The sequence below is a fragment of the Melopsittacus undulatus genome, chromosome 4 (genome assembly GCF_012275295.1).
Source record: "Melopsittacus undulatus isolate bMelUnd1 chromosome 4, bMelUnd1.mat.Z, whole genome shotgun sequence".
Lineage (NCBI taxonomy): Eukaryota > Metazoa > Chordata > Aves > Psittaciformes > Psittaculidae > Melopsittacus > Melopsittacus undulatus.
Window position 1 is genome coordinate 7117433 of NC_047530.1, and position 16805 is coordinate 7134237.

The 16805-nt window shown below is 42.8% G+C and overlaps 1 protein-coding gene across 2 annotated transcripts in view; it reads right to left on the bottom strand.

Annotated features, from left to right (window-relative positions):
- The window catches only part of LOC101874336 (transmembrane protein 263-like), a 203280-nt gene extending 189327 nt beyond the window's left edge, over positions 1-13953 (bottom strand). The window contains exons 1-2 of one of the 2 annotated variants that reach the window (XM_005143937.3): positions 13837-13953; positions 3657-3747 (exon numbers count right to left, since the gene is read on the bottom strand). In XM_005143937.3, the coding sequence (XP_005143994.1) occupies positions 3657-3747; positions 13837-13842 (97 nt within the window). In that variant the 5' untranslated portion in view covers positions 13843-13953. Of the gene's footprint in view, positions 1-3656; positions 3748-12872; positions 13653-13836 lie in introns of those variants that run through there. The other variant, XM_031044505.2, reaches the window with a different exon arrangement.
- Between the last annotated feature and the right edge of the window lie 2852 nt (positions 13954-16805).

The window sequence follows — 16805 nt, forward strand, 5'->3', positions numbered from 1 at the left end:
GACAAGATGCTCAACGTGACCCAGCAGTGTGTGCTTGCAGCCCGGAAAACTAACCGCATGCTGGGCTGCATTAAAATAAACATGTCCAGCAGGTAAAGGGAGGTGATTCTCTCCCTCTACTCCACTCTGGTGAGAACCCACCTGCAGCTCTGCATCCAACCCTGAGGCCCCAACACAAAGAGGGATGTGAAGCTGCTGGAGCAAGTCCAGATGAGACCATGAAGATGCTCAGAGGGCTGGAGAACCTCTGCTATGGAGACAGGCCTGAGAGAGTTGGGCTTGCCCAGTCTGGAAAAGGCTCTGGGGAGATCTTATTGTAGCCTTTCAGTACTGAAAGGCAGTATATAAGATGGGAACATACTTTTCAACAAGGCCTGTAGCAACAGAACAAGGGGTATGGCTTTAAACTAAGAGAGGCTACCTTTAGAGACAGATAAGGAAGAAATTTTTAACAACACAGGGCACAGGTTACCCCAAGAAGCTGTGGCTGCCCCATCCCTGTCAGTGTTCACGGCCAGGTTGGACAGGGATTGGATTAAAGTGCTCTGGTGCAAAGTGTCCTAACCGTGGCAGGGGTTTGGAACTGAATGAGCTTTAAGGTCCCTTCCAACCCAAACCATTCTCTGATTCTATATCCATGCCATTGGTAATAACACGTCTTCCTCACAGAATAAAAAGCTGGCTTTGATATCTAATACCACCTGCAGGATCTATTACCAGCTGTACTTTTTACTCATTTACATTAAGCATTACTTAAATGTAAGAGTTACATTTGACAGCAGATCAAATAAATGGACTCAGATTACATACAGGAACAAGCCTCTGTTGGATAGTTTCTTGGTTGTCTTTCAGGGGTTGCCTTGTTCATCTCCTTTTTAAACCATGTCACATTAAGGAGACCCAGACTTTTGTGTTTGCAGGTCTGTTAACGTCCAAGGAAAGATGGGACCCTTGAGCCCAAACAACCTGTCACAGCTCACTACAGGAACTCCACTGGACAGCACACGGCATCAGCACACTACATCAGCTGCATTTTATCACAAGGTCTCCTTAACATTATAACTCTGGGGCCTGGGGGAGTCTTCTTCAATCTCCCTCATTTTTCCCACACCACAAAACTCATCTCAGATACTGACAGGTTGCCAAACTACACTCAAAACCAACATCTGCTGTTCTCCACCACTTGTTACCCACACATAAACCTACTCAATTTAGTTGTGTACATGATGGACCTGTAAAATTGTCCCTTTATTTGTAGAAGGCCACACTGCAACACTGCTCAGAAATAAGACAATCCCTGAAGGTTCACCTTTTCCTTTCCTGCAGTATTTCTATAGTACAGTGCTCCCAATTCCCTCCTGAAAGGAGGGGAGTAAATATGCAGTGCAAGCTAGAAAAAGAAGTGACTGTGATGCAATCTGGTGAAGTAATGGATTGTGCTAGAAAGACAGACTCTGGAGAGCTTTCCATCCCTTATGCGCTCATTACCAGAAGGCAAACAGACACAGTCTCCAATTCATAGATCCCAGGAAACAGGAGTGCAGTAGTCATGACAACATGCTTTATTTATTGCAAAGCGCTTGATTTAACTGTGAAAGCACTATCAGAAGCCAGAAATCAGTAGAAGTGCAAGATGACACCAGTACTACATGGCATGATAGAACTTCAGAGGTCTCTTTTCATGGAGTATTTGTAATCACTCCTGCAACTACATCGTCTTCTGGCTGGTCTATGTTGGTAGATAGCAGCTTCTAAGGAAGACTCCTATTACTCAGCTCCACTAACACACAAAGCCACCTGTAAATTCAACATAATCCTCATGGCTCTCTTTCAGGAGCAATTTTTCCACTTCTTCTCCCAAGCAGTCTCCAGTTGCAGTTGTGCTCCCAATATTTCTCCTATTTTGCTAATCTTGCCATCACTGAATACTTTAAAAGTACATACTGAGCTCAGACTTTGAGAGAACTCACAGTACCTACTATAACACTGCTTAATGAAACCAGCTCCGCTGTTAAAGAGTTCTTTTTCCTCATGCCAGCAAAGTGGGCACAGTCAGAGCACACACTTGTTTCAGACCACCCAGCAAGCCGCAGAAATGGAATATTAATAATCCTATTTCTCACCATCATCCAAAGCTGCAGGGTTGCAGGCAGAAACAAACATTTTCAATCACAAAAAACTTAGTTTGCAAAAATACTCAGCCACATTAAAATAAACCCTTCTGATTACACAATTCAAAGCCATAGTCCAAAAATCTAAGACTATTCCTGATAAACTGATGATACAAAATAATCTCCTGTGTTTTACATTCCAGGATATGGTCTCTAGGCTCATGTAATCATCCGTTCAGGCTAGTGACCAGAATTCTTACTTCAACAATGCTCCATCATTACATGCTGACTTGGCATTACTTACAAAGAAAAGGGGGTAACAAAAGAAAACTAAATCAAGATTATATCCTCTGTGTATATATATATATATATATATATATATATATATAAATCACAACATCTTCCACATTTACTTCCTCTGGCTTTATAGGAGTTGCAAAAATTGACCTGCCTTTCACTTACCTCTATATACTGTAATTGCCAGCACAAGAGTATATGAAATGGCACAACAAGAAATTGCTACTTAATGAGAAAACTATAATGGAATGCTCAACAAGAAGGGATGGAGCAGCAAATTCCTAAAACCATCTACTTGGTTCATATTCCCTTTAAGAACAGCTGACAGTATAAATGCTGCATCAGCATCTTACTCTTTTAAAGAGAAAATATAAAGCACATTTACGTCTCCCAAAGATATGCCATGGTATTTTAACACTAAGTTGCCAATAAGAAACTCAGCACTCTTTGGGCTGTTTAAGCTATTCATGATGATTATGAGTGATTGTGTTTTAAAAGGCACTGAACTGGAGATAAAGCTTAAAACACATCATCACTTGCAGCAATGTTAGCAGCTTCTATTCAAAAGGAAGCAACGCCTGTTTTGTTGCACATATACAATGTCTGCAACATTTACACAGTCGGAAAATTCCATTCCCTGTCTAAATCCAGGGCATGTCATTGCAAACAAGGTTTTTAATTAAAATTGCCATTTTTGAGCCTCCTGCTGACTGATAGCATCGCACTACCTCCTCTTCAGATGGCTAAACTGGCTTCCAAGAGAGACAGCGGAAAGAAACAAAATCACTGGAACACCTTACTTTGACAAGTCTCTGCTGGGGACAATTTCAATAGCAGGATGCTGCAGAGCAAGGTAAGGAGAGAAGAGATGACTACTTAGGAAGTCTTCCCTAATGAAGGCTCAAAATACCACAAGCAACACAGTAGAGGAGGCATTTTATTCCTAAGCCTACAGACAGGATGATCAAGCAGGACAATTTTAATCAGAAACCATATTGTTAAAGAGAATGCAGAACAATGCCCCTACCTCAGTGGGTGCAGCTTTCTTTGAATACAGAAGTAGGCCCAGGAGCTGGCTAGAACTCTGGCTTGGAGGTTGGCTCAGCTGCCAGCACTGACGAAGCTTTATCCCTCTCAGAAAACAGGCAAATGTAGGCTCTCAAGTCAGACAGACAAATAAGACTTCCTTGGCCAGAACATTTCTCCCAATTTAATGTAAAGAGTTTATATTGACTGCTAGTACTGTACCTTCAGGAGGCTCTTCCCGCAGATGAGGAGGCAATTCTTCACTTGTTGTCTCAGTTTCATCTTCCACCATCTGTGTCTCTAAGCTAGGTCCCTGCAGAACAGAACAGAAGAGCAAGAGGTGGTAAATTGAAGAAAGCTCAGAAAGGTACCACAGAGATAATTACAGGATTAGATAATATGCCAGACAGTAAGGACACAAGGAGCTCACTTTAGCTGATGAGAAAGCGAGCTACTGGGAGATTTGTTTGCAGTTGAAATACTTAGGAATGGGGGAATTAAAAACCCAAAGGAATCTTCAAGCTAGGAAGCAAAGTTGCAAGGGTCTGAGCAGACTAAAAACCAGTAACTGAACAGTGAAGCATAATTTCTAAATTACTATTTCTAACACACACAATTATTACAATAATAAATTCAAATCCCCATTTACCACAGGCAGCAAGACTTGCCATCATGTGGAATTTAAAGGAAAAAAATCCCATCTTTGTCGTACCACGACTAGACTCTGGAAATCGTCTTTTAAGATGATTTAGAACTAAATTATAGCTAAAGCTGTTGATCTCAACAGAATGAGGCGTCAGCTGTACCTGGGTTTTTCATGCCTAAGGATCCTTGGCATACAAATTGAGGAATGGGATGCACACAACAGTGTAAGTTATTGGCTTGCAGACAAGCAGCCATGCAGTGTCCAGAAATTCCATAATAACCCTCTTGAGTTGCAGCCATGGTAGAAGTAATGCACACAGATGTTGCTTTGCCTTGATGCTCCCTCTAGAAGCATTTAGGATGCAGGAAGATGTTCCAACAGTTCAAAAACATCAGTAGATTATTAACTGTACAATATTCTTTCAATTATTTAGGGTTTATATAGCCTTTTTAATAGGGAATGTGGTTCAATTTCACACTAGAGCCATTGGAGAATCACAGATTTAAACAGGTCTTACTACAGGAATAGCCAGGTTATGGCACAGAGCCTAGGAACATACAACTAAGAAAAACCTCTTGGCTCTTCAGAGATGGTCACTGCTCTCACAAGCAAGTATATCATACAATTCCTTTCAGCAATCGTTGAGTTTCTGACTATGAGCAGTACTAAGATTTAGTGGCAAGTTTTATGTTATATTTTAAAACAAGATCTAAATTGCCTGAGGAACATATTATCTTGTCTTCTGACCATACTCTATGACTACTGACCTTACAGGGCAGTTTAACTCAAGTAATGTGGGCTGCTGTGACCCGGTAAATTAGTATTTGTTTGCTGCTTTACACTGTTTCATGGAAGGCTATGGATTTATGGATAGAGGACCACACTACTGAACTAAACAAGCATTGACAAATCCTCTACAAGTGTTTCAGACTACCCCTCATGCTTTTCCATGGGATACAAAGCCCACCCAGAACTTCAGTGATATGCTCATATTTTCACTATATTTAAAAGACTGTATATTTTACAAGTGTTGTGACAAATCCATGCATGATAAAGAAGATTCCTATCCAGTGAGGGTCACTGTATTCCACAAGATACTGAGTTACATTTATGACACTGAAACCAAGAGCTGCATTTGTCACCACATTCATATGAACTAATTATTTCAGCATGGTCATAAAAGCAGCCTATACCACCAGTCTTAGCAGAGTATTAAGTACACGAAACCCTCATATCATTCAGGGCAATCCCAGCACCACACAACCCTCATCAGGCCATTTCACATATTAGTCAACAGCAACATGAGACTGTCACTGCAAATGCCCCAACAGGTATGTCAACACTGCAAATAGCACAAGTTTCTAAAAAGTCCTTGCAGACCAAAACAACCCAAAACCAACCCTACCCTGCACCATCACAACCACTTTGAGGCCTTTAAGACTTTCCTTTTGTATTTAGCATTACATTATGGCATACAATCTCAAACCAAAATAAGGTCTGTCAACTGACAGCTCACTGAGCTAATTCATTAGGCTAACGAACAGCAAAAAATAAAACCCCCAAACAAAGGCTAACAAAAGGGAGAGGGGGAGAATGGGAATCAAAGATAAATAAAGAATCCATCCTGTGAAAAGTTATTACTGGAATTGAATGAGCTTGGGACAAATTACTTCAAGTGTCCTTCAGTTATGACTACTAGTAAAAAGACACTTTACTGCTGTTCACAACCAAGAAGAAGCACATATCTTATAATCCTTTTCCTTCTTGCCTTACCTACTCAATCCCTAGATACACAGTATTCTTAAATATATATATATTCCTCACATAAGCAAACCCAAAGGAAAACCCACCAAATGAATACTCCTCTCCATTATACTGAATTTTATTAGTAATCATTTCCCCCATGCAGAACAGAAGATAGAGGAATGTCAAGCCCATTGTCATGACTTCAGCAGCAGTTCTGTGTTGGAGCTCTATGTGTACCCTTTAGAAATCATTCTAAAGCCTGCAGCTTTAGCTACCACTTTCCCTGTGCATTCTCAAGTGAAAACAGTATTTATTTCCTGACCTAAATCTCTGTATTTCCATTCCTGCTCCTGAATGCTTTACTCCAGTTTTTCCCTTCTGACATTTATCTTCACATTCATTTCCATTCTGGACTTGTGCCTAGAATCTCACTTCTTTCACTATTCAAAACTGCCTCATTCCTCAAAGTCTCTCTTTAAAGAGCCCACAAGGTCAGACCTAGTTCATTCTATGCAAAATCTTCAACTGCCAACCTAAATCACACACCCCCCATCCTGCCTGATACTGAGGTTCAGACCTGGTATTCTAGGTAGGCACAATTCCAATAAGGCAATTTAGCAGAGAATTAGTGGCAGCACAGGCTTCACCCCTCTACATCTCTGATTTCACCTGAAAGCTTTCCCAGCACAGATCCAACACCCTTTTTATATAGGATCAAATACATCTCAACTGATAACTGCAAAGGATAGATGCACCCCTAAAGGATTACAAAACTTAGGGGGTCTGTGGGAAGAAAGAAGTAATCCCCAAGTATAGGGCAGTTTGTTAAGTGCTTTGGGAAACTACAAAGGTATTTTTAAGTTATCTTCATGAAAGCACGGCCTATTTTTGCATTATATTTAAAGAATATTTATTGCATGCCCACAAAACTAAAACCCAGTTTCCTGCACATTTACGTACTTTGCCCCTTCTTAAAACCACAAAACCCCCCCCTCTTCTCATCCCAGGTTCACTTGCTCCAAATGGTTGAGAAATCATACATCTTAATGTCCATGGCAGGGGCTTGGAACTGGATGATCTTTAAGGCCCTTTCCAACCCAAACCATTTCATGGTTCTATGATCTTATGACTGGGCTGGATGTGTGCAGATGTCAAAAGGCTTGTCAGATCCAGTAATAACAAAGCTGACCTTCATCAGGCCTTCCTACAATGACATCATTAATAACAGTTAATTTGGGATCTCTCCTCTATCCAAGCACTGTTATGAAGTTCCTCAGAACTTATTTTTGGTATTTCAAGCTTAACCGAATTAAATTAATCCATCTTCTCTATATGAAAGCTTTTTGTGGCTCAGAATGTCCTTTTGGCTTCTACACAATAACATAAAGCCTCAAATTCCTACAGAAAACAAGAGGGCTGGGGTTCGGTGGGGGTTTTTTGGTTGGTTGGTTCGGGAAGTTTGGTGGGTTGTCTTTGGGAGGGTTGCTAGGGTGGTTTTGATGTTGCTTTGGGTTTTTGTTCTTGTTTTCATTGGGTTTTTTAAGGAGAAAAAGGTTTTTAAACAAGCAGAGACTGGGTAGATAGTTCAACACGATTATTCCCTTTTCCAGAGACCCGAGAGCTTACAGGTACTTAAATCCAGAAGCACAGAACAACCCAACCACCTCCTTATACACTATTACTCAGCCAACCATTCTCAAACAGTATGAGCAACTTTTAAACTACCACTGTGCCTTTGGCAGGCAGGTTGCAGCTGCAGCTTTTACTTAAGTTATGAATTTCCAGTGTATTGGGGAATTCGGACCTTCATTTAAAGTTTCCTAAATCTAATAGTGTTCCACTTGAATCTGCCATCACTATTGACTGCACACCCACATGTTACAGGTTTCCAAAGCCAGCTGGATTTTTCCTGTAGAGGGAAAAAATTGATCTGGAACAATAAACATTCCCCCCCTCCACCCCCGTGTCCTGTAGGCTTAAAGAAGGCTCTTGATGGATGCTTTGCTTTTGATTTTGCAAAACAAGGTTCACTCGTAATGAGAGCTTCTGTGCCAAAGGGAATTGGAGTTGCAGTTATAAATCCCCTAGAACACTGAAGGAAAGCACAGAAATAGAAATGCTGAGCATGACAGTAGCATAAAATTACAGCCCTTTGTTCAAAGTACACTGCAAGAAAGAATAGAAAAGTTGATTAGATTACTTGCTCTTCTCTGCATTTGGACAAACACACCAGGGAGGCTACACTTTTAACACCACCTAATTTTGTCTTGACAACAGTACTGGAGGAGAGAGGCAACAAGAGCAAGTTTTAATGTTGCAAAGTTCAAATCGAGTTCCATTGTTCTCAGCAGAAGAGCCAAAATCCTATTTCTACAGCAAGAAAACAACTTTGTACTATGAGTAATCCTAATTAGGGTTTACTTGGCATAAATAACTTTTCAGCAACACTAATGACACCATGATCTATTCCCCATTCAGCAAGCCAGTAAACAGTCTGGTTTACACTTTTTCCATTCATGCTTTATATGGCGCATGTAACACCATTTCTACAGCAAAAAGCCAATACATTCTGCTCAGTGACAGCTCAGACAGTTCTGGATCTTGAACTAATTATTGTATTGAATTTTGCCTTGATCGACCATTCGTTTTCCATCTGAATTTTACCTACATCAGTGTTAGCACAGAAAGACTGTTTTACAAACAACAAACCAACCACACTTCATTTGATCATGTACTGACCTGGCCCAAAAGGAACACTCCTCACTTCTATCAGGTGAACCACTGTACTGCCCAAAAGGATGCCACGGAGCAGTGCAAAGACTGGAAATTTACCCCCAAAAAGGCTGTGTAAGCTGCTGTCAATTCTAGTTTAAACTACTGTCTCCACAAGGAAGGATATCCCTTGTCCTGAACACTGCTTATGTTCAAAATCTGACTGTGCTGAATTGCATTTGTTTGGAAAAGAACAAGTTACATGAAGGCAAAGTGTAACTGCACAGAATAACTCACACATTAGCAAATGTTGAATTTGGGGGCAAGACAATACACAGTAAAAGCAGCCTTTATAGAAATACCCAGCAGGCTCTGAAACAGAGAGAAGTATAACATGGAATGATGCAGGACCAAAGCATCATCCTGGTCAAATCAAACCAATTTGAAAGCAACTAAATAATTACCAGTAACATCATCCCAGAAATATCAATTAAATCATATTGGTAACTGGCATTCATTGATTCAAGCAATTTCAGTGGGAGGAATATGTTCTTCAATCCAGAACTAACTTCTGTTTCCTTATTTCATTAGGAATTGCTAAACAAATTGTCTGCAAAACATCAAGCACTTCTGAATTAGCTGGGAGATCAGAATATGCTGTATTTATCACACCAATTTTAAACTGGTTTTGTTGGTGGCTAGATAGCTAAGTATTTCCTTCTTTACAAAGAAGTTCTGAACTGAGATCAGAGCTCCTTTAGATTGGGATTATTTACTGTTCTATGCATTTATTGTTGTAATGTTTTAAAGGAAAAACTTTCACATAAAATATTTACATACTCTACAGAACTAACACTGCATCTTCTGGTACTATCAAGCTCTCCAATTTTACACCTTAGCCTGTATGCCTTAAATGTGACAGCCAGAAGCCCTGCCAGCAAGAACACCCCATTTTATTTCAGGCTTCACAGAGATCTCATTTGCTTCCAGACTAAATGTGAGAAATATCACAACCTGCCCCATACAAGATTCCAACCAGACTTATTTCACTCAGCAACTAAACAACCATCAGATAGAGAAAAGCATCATTATGAATGCAAGCAACTCAATTTAAAAGTAAAAATTAACTCTGACAGCAATAGCTTTTGGTAATGGCTGCCTCTTACTTTTAAGGACCTGTAAGGTGACGATTTTCATCGTTCCTCCCTCACACATGATTTTCTTTTTAGATTGAAAGGAAGCCCAAGAATTGCACCAGACCTTAGGAAGCTCTGCAGAAGCATTCAGATTGTAAGATTTGCTAACACAAACAACTTCTGTGACTTCAAGAGGTTCAGCCAGCATCAACACTTATGTTGAAGAAACTGCTTAAGAGCTCGGCTACTGCCCTGACCAATGTACACATGTGCCTTGCCCACAACTTTAAAGGCACATAACCTCTTCCCATCCCTCTGAAATTCAGCTGCAACACTGGGAAAAGAAAACCACCAGAAAGTCTGTAAGGCAGTTCACCAACAAAGAGAACCAGACGTGGCCAATGATAGGCAAACCGTCAAGTCAGAATTATCTACAGATTATACAGTCCATGTTCCCTTTTACTCCATATCTTACATTCACTCTCCTCCTGCTTCCTGTAACGAATTTACTATATACTCCATAGAAGCAATACCTTTTGTCTCCTTTTTATAAGCTGTTCCTTTCCCAAGTACTTTTCATTTCAACTGTCAAGTGCCCTGCTAAACAGCATAAAAAGAAGTTACATATACATCAAGTTTTGAGAGGATAACCCATGACATCCTTCATCCTTCAGAAACAGAGCTGTCTGTAAATGCAAGCAAGAGAAGTATTCACTCAGGCTTTCCATAACTTTAGATGCTTCATCTTCATGCTTTTATCTGATCTCTAGGATTCACCTGCCAACATCAAGTATCACAGGCTGTAAGACAAACAGAACTATAAGCAGTAAATTCATGTTCGTTCTCTTAAATATAGCTGTTTCTCGAAGGAAAATGTCACATTTATGACACTTGTCTTATCACAAAATATGTAACATAAATGTGATCACATGCCAAAGCACAAACTCTTTCTACTCTGGAGAATCACTTATATTCAATAAAAAGGGAAGCAGCTACTTAAGTGAAATCACATCTTGAGCTTGCTCTCCCAAACAAGTGCTTCAACATCACCTGACACCCAATGCTTTTCATTCCTTTGATTTTGGATTTAAGTTAGAGCAGTGACAGGAGCAGTGTTACAAACAGTCACTGCAGTAGCCACCGTACCTGGTAGCCATCAGGGACTACCCTGATGCTCCAATTCATTTACCAGTTGAAGGTAAGGCATGGAGAGGTTCTGCTATCCAGGGCACATTCCTCAGTGCTCCCCAGACCCAGAGATATCAATCAGTGTTTTGCCACAAGAGAAATACACTGGAAACAGGCTGTACTGTGGGACAGTAATTGGTAGCTGATACTGTGATGGACAGGATGGGAGTTGGTCATCTCCTCACAATTCTCCACTTCCCCAATGAAGGAAACTGTCCTTCCCACCTGATAGACCTGTTATCCAGGCCCCTAATGCAGCCTGAAAAGGCGCATTTTCTTGCAGAGGATCTGCCCTTGAAGGAAAGTAAATGTTCTTGGTGTATTAAAAATGTACCATTTATTCCTACACATCGAGATGGTCCACTTCCAAGCTGACTGCTTCTCATTCCTGTCGTACAGGAGTGCAGGAAATAAGGCCTTTAACCAGTTTTGCATTTTGCATAGCCTAAAAAGGCCCAGAAATACCATCTTTCAGCAAAACCATTGCTTGAAAGAGTTGGGAACAGAAGAAAAGTACACACAGATATTACCTCAAATCCAATCCAGTTTCAGTCCCTCAAGCTTTAAAGCATGACTTTGCCATACTGCTTTATTTCAGTTCATCTTTTAAACAGGATACTCGAGTTATTTGACTGACTTAAAAATAAGATACATCAAGCTTCAGCTTCCTCAGCAACAATCAGATTAGTGAAGGATCCTGAAAGGATAACTTCCACAGCAGAACTCCCCTGATGGGTCTCTTCACCTGCTTCTTCCTTTGCCATCATATGCACTGTAGCATTAACTTGTTTTACTTTGACAGCCCTGCTTTCTCAGCAACCTGCTAGCCAGCATCAACGAGAAAGGCTCCAAACCCATACTGTGAAAATACACAAAGTCAAATGTATTTCCCAAGGCTTAATAACAATTAGGGGAGAAATAGGTAAGATGACTTTTAAAAAAAAGCTTGCTTCTGATGTGTTCCCTGCAATGATCAAGAACTTAAACTTTGACTTATTTTCAACTCGCACTGAACTATTTGGATCAGGTCCATAAAAGGGATTCCCGTTTCCCACACTACACGGACATCCCTTTTTCTGCCTCACTTCTTCTTTCCTCCCCCTTTTAATGGGTAAAACACTGCACTTTTGATGCATGCCACTTATTATAAATTTAATTATACCCCCACCACAGCTTAAGGCTTTAAATCATGCAGCTGCAATGAGCTTACAAAAAGGAAGCTGAGGCAACTGCTACAGCAAAAGGTGGCACATTTGGAAAGAAACACACACTGAAAGAGAACACTGACAGAGGGAAAGCTGTGATTCCTTTTATACTGAAAAGCTCTACACAGTGTTTATACCTGATAAATGATTGCTTAAAAAACACTCTCCCCACACAAACACATACATTTTCCTTGCAGTCAGAACATGACTCCATTCACACCTTCGTGTATTTTGAATAAGCCCATCTAAAATAGCCACAAGCTTTCCCCACTCCAGTGGGGCAAAAGAGGAATTCAGTGGAAGTAATGGGCTTAGCAAGAAAAATCATCAGTTTACTCTGCATGCAATAAAACAGAAGCTGCAGGAAATCTTTTCAGCTTTGGCCTCAAGCTGGATGCACTGTTCAGCCAGCACTCTGAGGCTTTTGTTTTGCAGTACAAGTCAACAACTCACCCAGAACCACAGTACTGGTTACCAACAGCTGTATCATGCGTATTTTTTGTTATCCCACATTATTAGGACTAACAAGCATTCAGAGAGGAAGAAAAATGAAATTACTCTTTACAGTTAGGCTTTGAACAAATGCAAAACAAAACAATAACACTGCACAGAAGGAAACATTCGTTTTATATAGATTTATTTAATGCAGTCGGGGACTGTCCCTTTTCTTCTGTGTCAGCTGTGCAGGCACTGATAGCTGAGAGCCCCTTGTGCATAGAGACAATCGTCAACCTGAGTAACCAACACATGTAGTACCCAGAACCCAAACCCCACACAGGCTGGGGAGCTCCTAGCACATACTTACTTGACTCAAGAGGCTTGGATGAAGGCCTGAGCTAAATTTCTCCATCAGGATAGGGACAGATCACAGACCATACACACACCATAGAAACATACAGTTTCTACCTCAAAGAGCTTACAATCTAGCTGGGTTTTTTTTTGCTGCTGGACAAATTCAGGAGACAGGGAATGCCTGGGGTGCCTTGTGTTTCAAACTGATTAACGTGAGGGACTCGTTTCTGAAGACATGCACCTGCAAATTAAAGAGACACGACAGAAAACAATGGGAAGAACAACAATACGACAGTACTGCGGACTACTAACCAACACAAATGAAGAGACAACCTCTCAAGAGCCAGTATATTGTTAGTACTGTTACAGCCCAGTCAGCCTTAGCATCCACCTCTCCCACAGCACCAAGGCTGCCTGCCGGCATGGGTCAGACCACTTCTACCCTGACAGTTTTCCACAGCAAACTAAGGAGAAAGTCGATGGTCTCCTCCATGCTATTGAAAGGGCCTGTGAGAGAAGCAGCACAGGTGAGCACCAGTGCTACTGCTCCCAGGAGCATATCAGCAGCACCAAACCCCACGGCTGCTTGGGGCAGTAGAACTGCCTCCACGAGTACTGCCATGACGAAAGAAGCATGGGGAAAGTAGGGCTATTTCCCTGCAGAGACACAAGCCCAGAGGGGGAGCGGGCTGGGAAACCTCCCCCGGCTCCCCTCACAGCGCCGCAGGCAACAACCGGGCTGTAATGGAGCGAAGGGGTAAATCTTCCTCAGGCGACGGCTCCAAGAAGCAGCACCACATCCCCCGCGAAGTCAGAAGCTTCTGGAAGTTGCACTTCATTACGAGAGCGAACGGCGACCACCTCAAGCTAATGCCTACCGAGGGCCCAGCCCCTACCCTTCTTCCCCCGACAGCTGCCGGTACCCGCCGCGGCCCAGCCGCACCCTGCCCGACGGGACCCCCCGCCGCCAGCATCACCTTCATGCCGCGCCTCCCGGAGCACCGCCCGGCAGGGATGGATGGAGGGCGGGCGGGCGGCCGTCGGCTCCGTCCCCGTGTCCCCCGGCGCTGCTGCTCCGGCTCCTCCTGCCCGGTGTAAACACACAGCGGCGAGAAGAGGGGGTGGGCCGAGGGGGGGCAGCGCCATGGCAACCCCGGCCGGAAGAGGAAGCGCGGGGGTCAGGGGCCGCCATCTTGTCGGGGGTCGCTGGTGCGGCCGGTCAGTACGGTAGAGTGGGGTGCTCTGAGGGGCTCGGAGGTGAGCAGCACTGCCAGGCACCCTTAGTAACAAAGGTTTCCTGATGTTTGATGTTGAAGTGCTTTATAGGTTGTAACGCACTAGCCACCTCAGTTTTCCATTATATACCTAATAGGAGTGCAGCAAAGGGAGGTAAGACCCAGCCATAGCCAGGCAAGGAAGCGGTGTTTGACCAAGATGAGTTTGTTCTCTAGGCTCTGTCCTTGGTGCGTGCTGCTTGTTGTTTCATTGATTCTAGCCAAGAGCTGAGTTCTTGGAGGAATTGGGGCTTTCTGGCCTTCTCATGCTGTTCTCAACCAACATACCAGGTCTCCAGCCCCACAAGATGGGGATGCACCCACTGCTGCATCAGGGTGTGTTGTTTGGTGGCAAAGACATCATGGAATCATAGAATGGTCTGGTTTGGAAGGGACATCAAAGCTCATCCAGTTCCTTCTCGCTGCCACAGGCAGGGACATCTTCCACTAGAGCAGATTGCTCCAAGCCCCTGTGTGCAGCCTGACCTTGAGCACTGCTAGGGATGGGGCAGCCACAGCTTCTCTGGGCAGCCGGTGCCAGTGTGGAAAGGCTTTGGTTTGTGTTCTCATGTATTGCTTTAAAGCTACCATGGGGCACAATCACACACCTGCTAGCAAATGGTTTGATGCAGTGAGTGAAGCCAGACAAAACAAAAGGAAGGGTAGTTTGAAGTAATGATACCTTGAGCTGGGAGATAAAACAACATTAAGCAAATGGGAGTGATGGGAGTTCCATTTTCTCTGATTTAGTAGTAGTCTACAGGTGAATATTGAGTTAATACGTTGATAATGCAACTACTACTTGGCAAGTGTTTAAATCCAAAAGAGGAAATACTGCATTTATTCCCTTCTTTTTAGCCCTCAACTTAGAAACTTTACAATGACTTCTCTAAAGGATATGCCCTTGGCAGTCACATATGTCTTCTAAATCGTTCTTCAGTACAGCAGACCCTGTTTAATCAGAAACCATAACAGGAAAAATGTGCCACCTTAAAGGCTAGAAATGCCTTCACTCAGTGCACAGTGGAGGAAAAGTAGTTCATCTTTTTGCTGTTTCATACTGTTTTTTTCCAATGCACAGAACCACCTTGGAGAGCAGAGGTACAGTGGTACCCCCGGGGTAGTTTTCATTTTTCAGTTAAATAGGAAATTCTGGGTTGGGGGTTGGCCCTGGTACCCACTAAAGCTGCTCGATCACTCCCCTCCTCAGCTAGATGGGGAAGAGAAAATACAATGAAAGCCTTGTGGGTCAAGGTAAGGACAGGAAGAGATCATTCACTGATTACCATCACAGGCAAACCAGACCCAACTTTGATAAACTAATTTCCCCATCAAATCAGAGTCGGATAATGAGAAATAAATCTAAATCTTAGAAACACCTTTCCCACACACACACTCCCTTCTTCCTGGCCTTAGCTTCACTCCTGAATTCTCTACCTCCTCCTCTCCAGTGGTGCAAAGATGTGGGGAATGGGACTGTGGTCAGTTCATCACTGTTGTATCTGCTGTTCCTTCCTAAGGTGGAGGACTCTTCACGCTCTTGCCCTGCTCCAACATGGGGTTCCTCCCACTGGAGACAGTCCTCCATGAACTTCTACAATGTGAGTCCTTCCCATGGGCTGCAGTTCTTCATAAACTGCTCCAGTGTGGGTCCCCCACATGGTGCAGTCCTTCAGGAACAGACTGCTCCAGCCTGGGTCCCCTCAGGGTCACAAGTCCTGCAGCAAACCTGCTCCAATGCAGGCTTCTCTCTCCATGGGGCCACAGGTCCTGCCAGGAGCCTGCTCCAGCATGGGCTGCCCACAGGCTCACAGCCTGCTTTGGGCATCTCCCTGCTCTGGCATGGGGCTGCAGGTGGAATCTGCTCCAGCATGGACCTCCAAGGGCTGCAGGTGGAATCTGCTCCAGCATGGACCTCTATGGGCTGCAGGTGGAATCTGCTCCAGCATGGACCTCCATGGACTGCAGCCACACAGCCACAGGAAAATCTCTGCTCCGGAGCCCAGAGCACCACCTGCACTGAACTTGATATCTGCAGAGCTGTTTCTCTCACATACTGTCACTCTTCTCTCTGGCTGCAGTTTCCATTTCCATATATTTCCCCCCCCCCCCCCCCCCCCCCCGCTTACACCCCCGCATCTTAACTGTGCTATCTCTAAGGTGCTGCCAGCATCACTGATGGGCTCTGCCTTGGCCAGCCACAGGTCTCTCTTGGAGCCAATCTTGTAGATGAAAAGGAAGAGATTTTGATGTTTCTGAATAAACTATTACACTCATGTTTAAAATAGATTTGGTGACCATAAACTATTAAAATTGGTACTTGTAACAGTACTGGCTGCACAAATTAATGCAAGCACTGCAAGATTTGAGAGCATCTGAAATTAAAATAAGGAAATCTTTTTCTACTGATGTCTTTTCAGTATTTATATATGCTATAATCAATATCTATATATGCTATGAATGCTATATAATAAATCTGTTTAATCAGATCTGTTTAATAAAATACTTTATAATAGGGGTAATGTTGCACATTAAAACATACTCATGACTAAACACTGATGCTGCATCATTTGGTAATAAGAGAGGATTGAGACTATACAGCCCAAGCAATATTCCTGGTATATCTGCATGTCTTAAGCCTTACTGAGAGCAGAATGAAAAGTTGGCAAGGG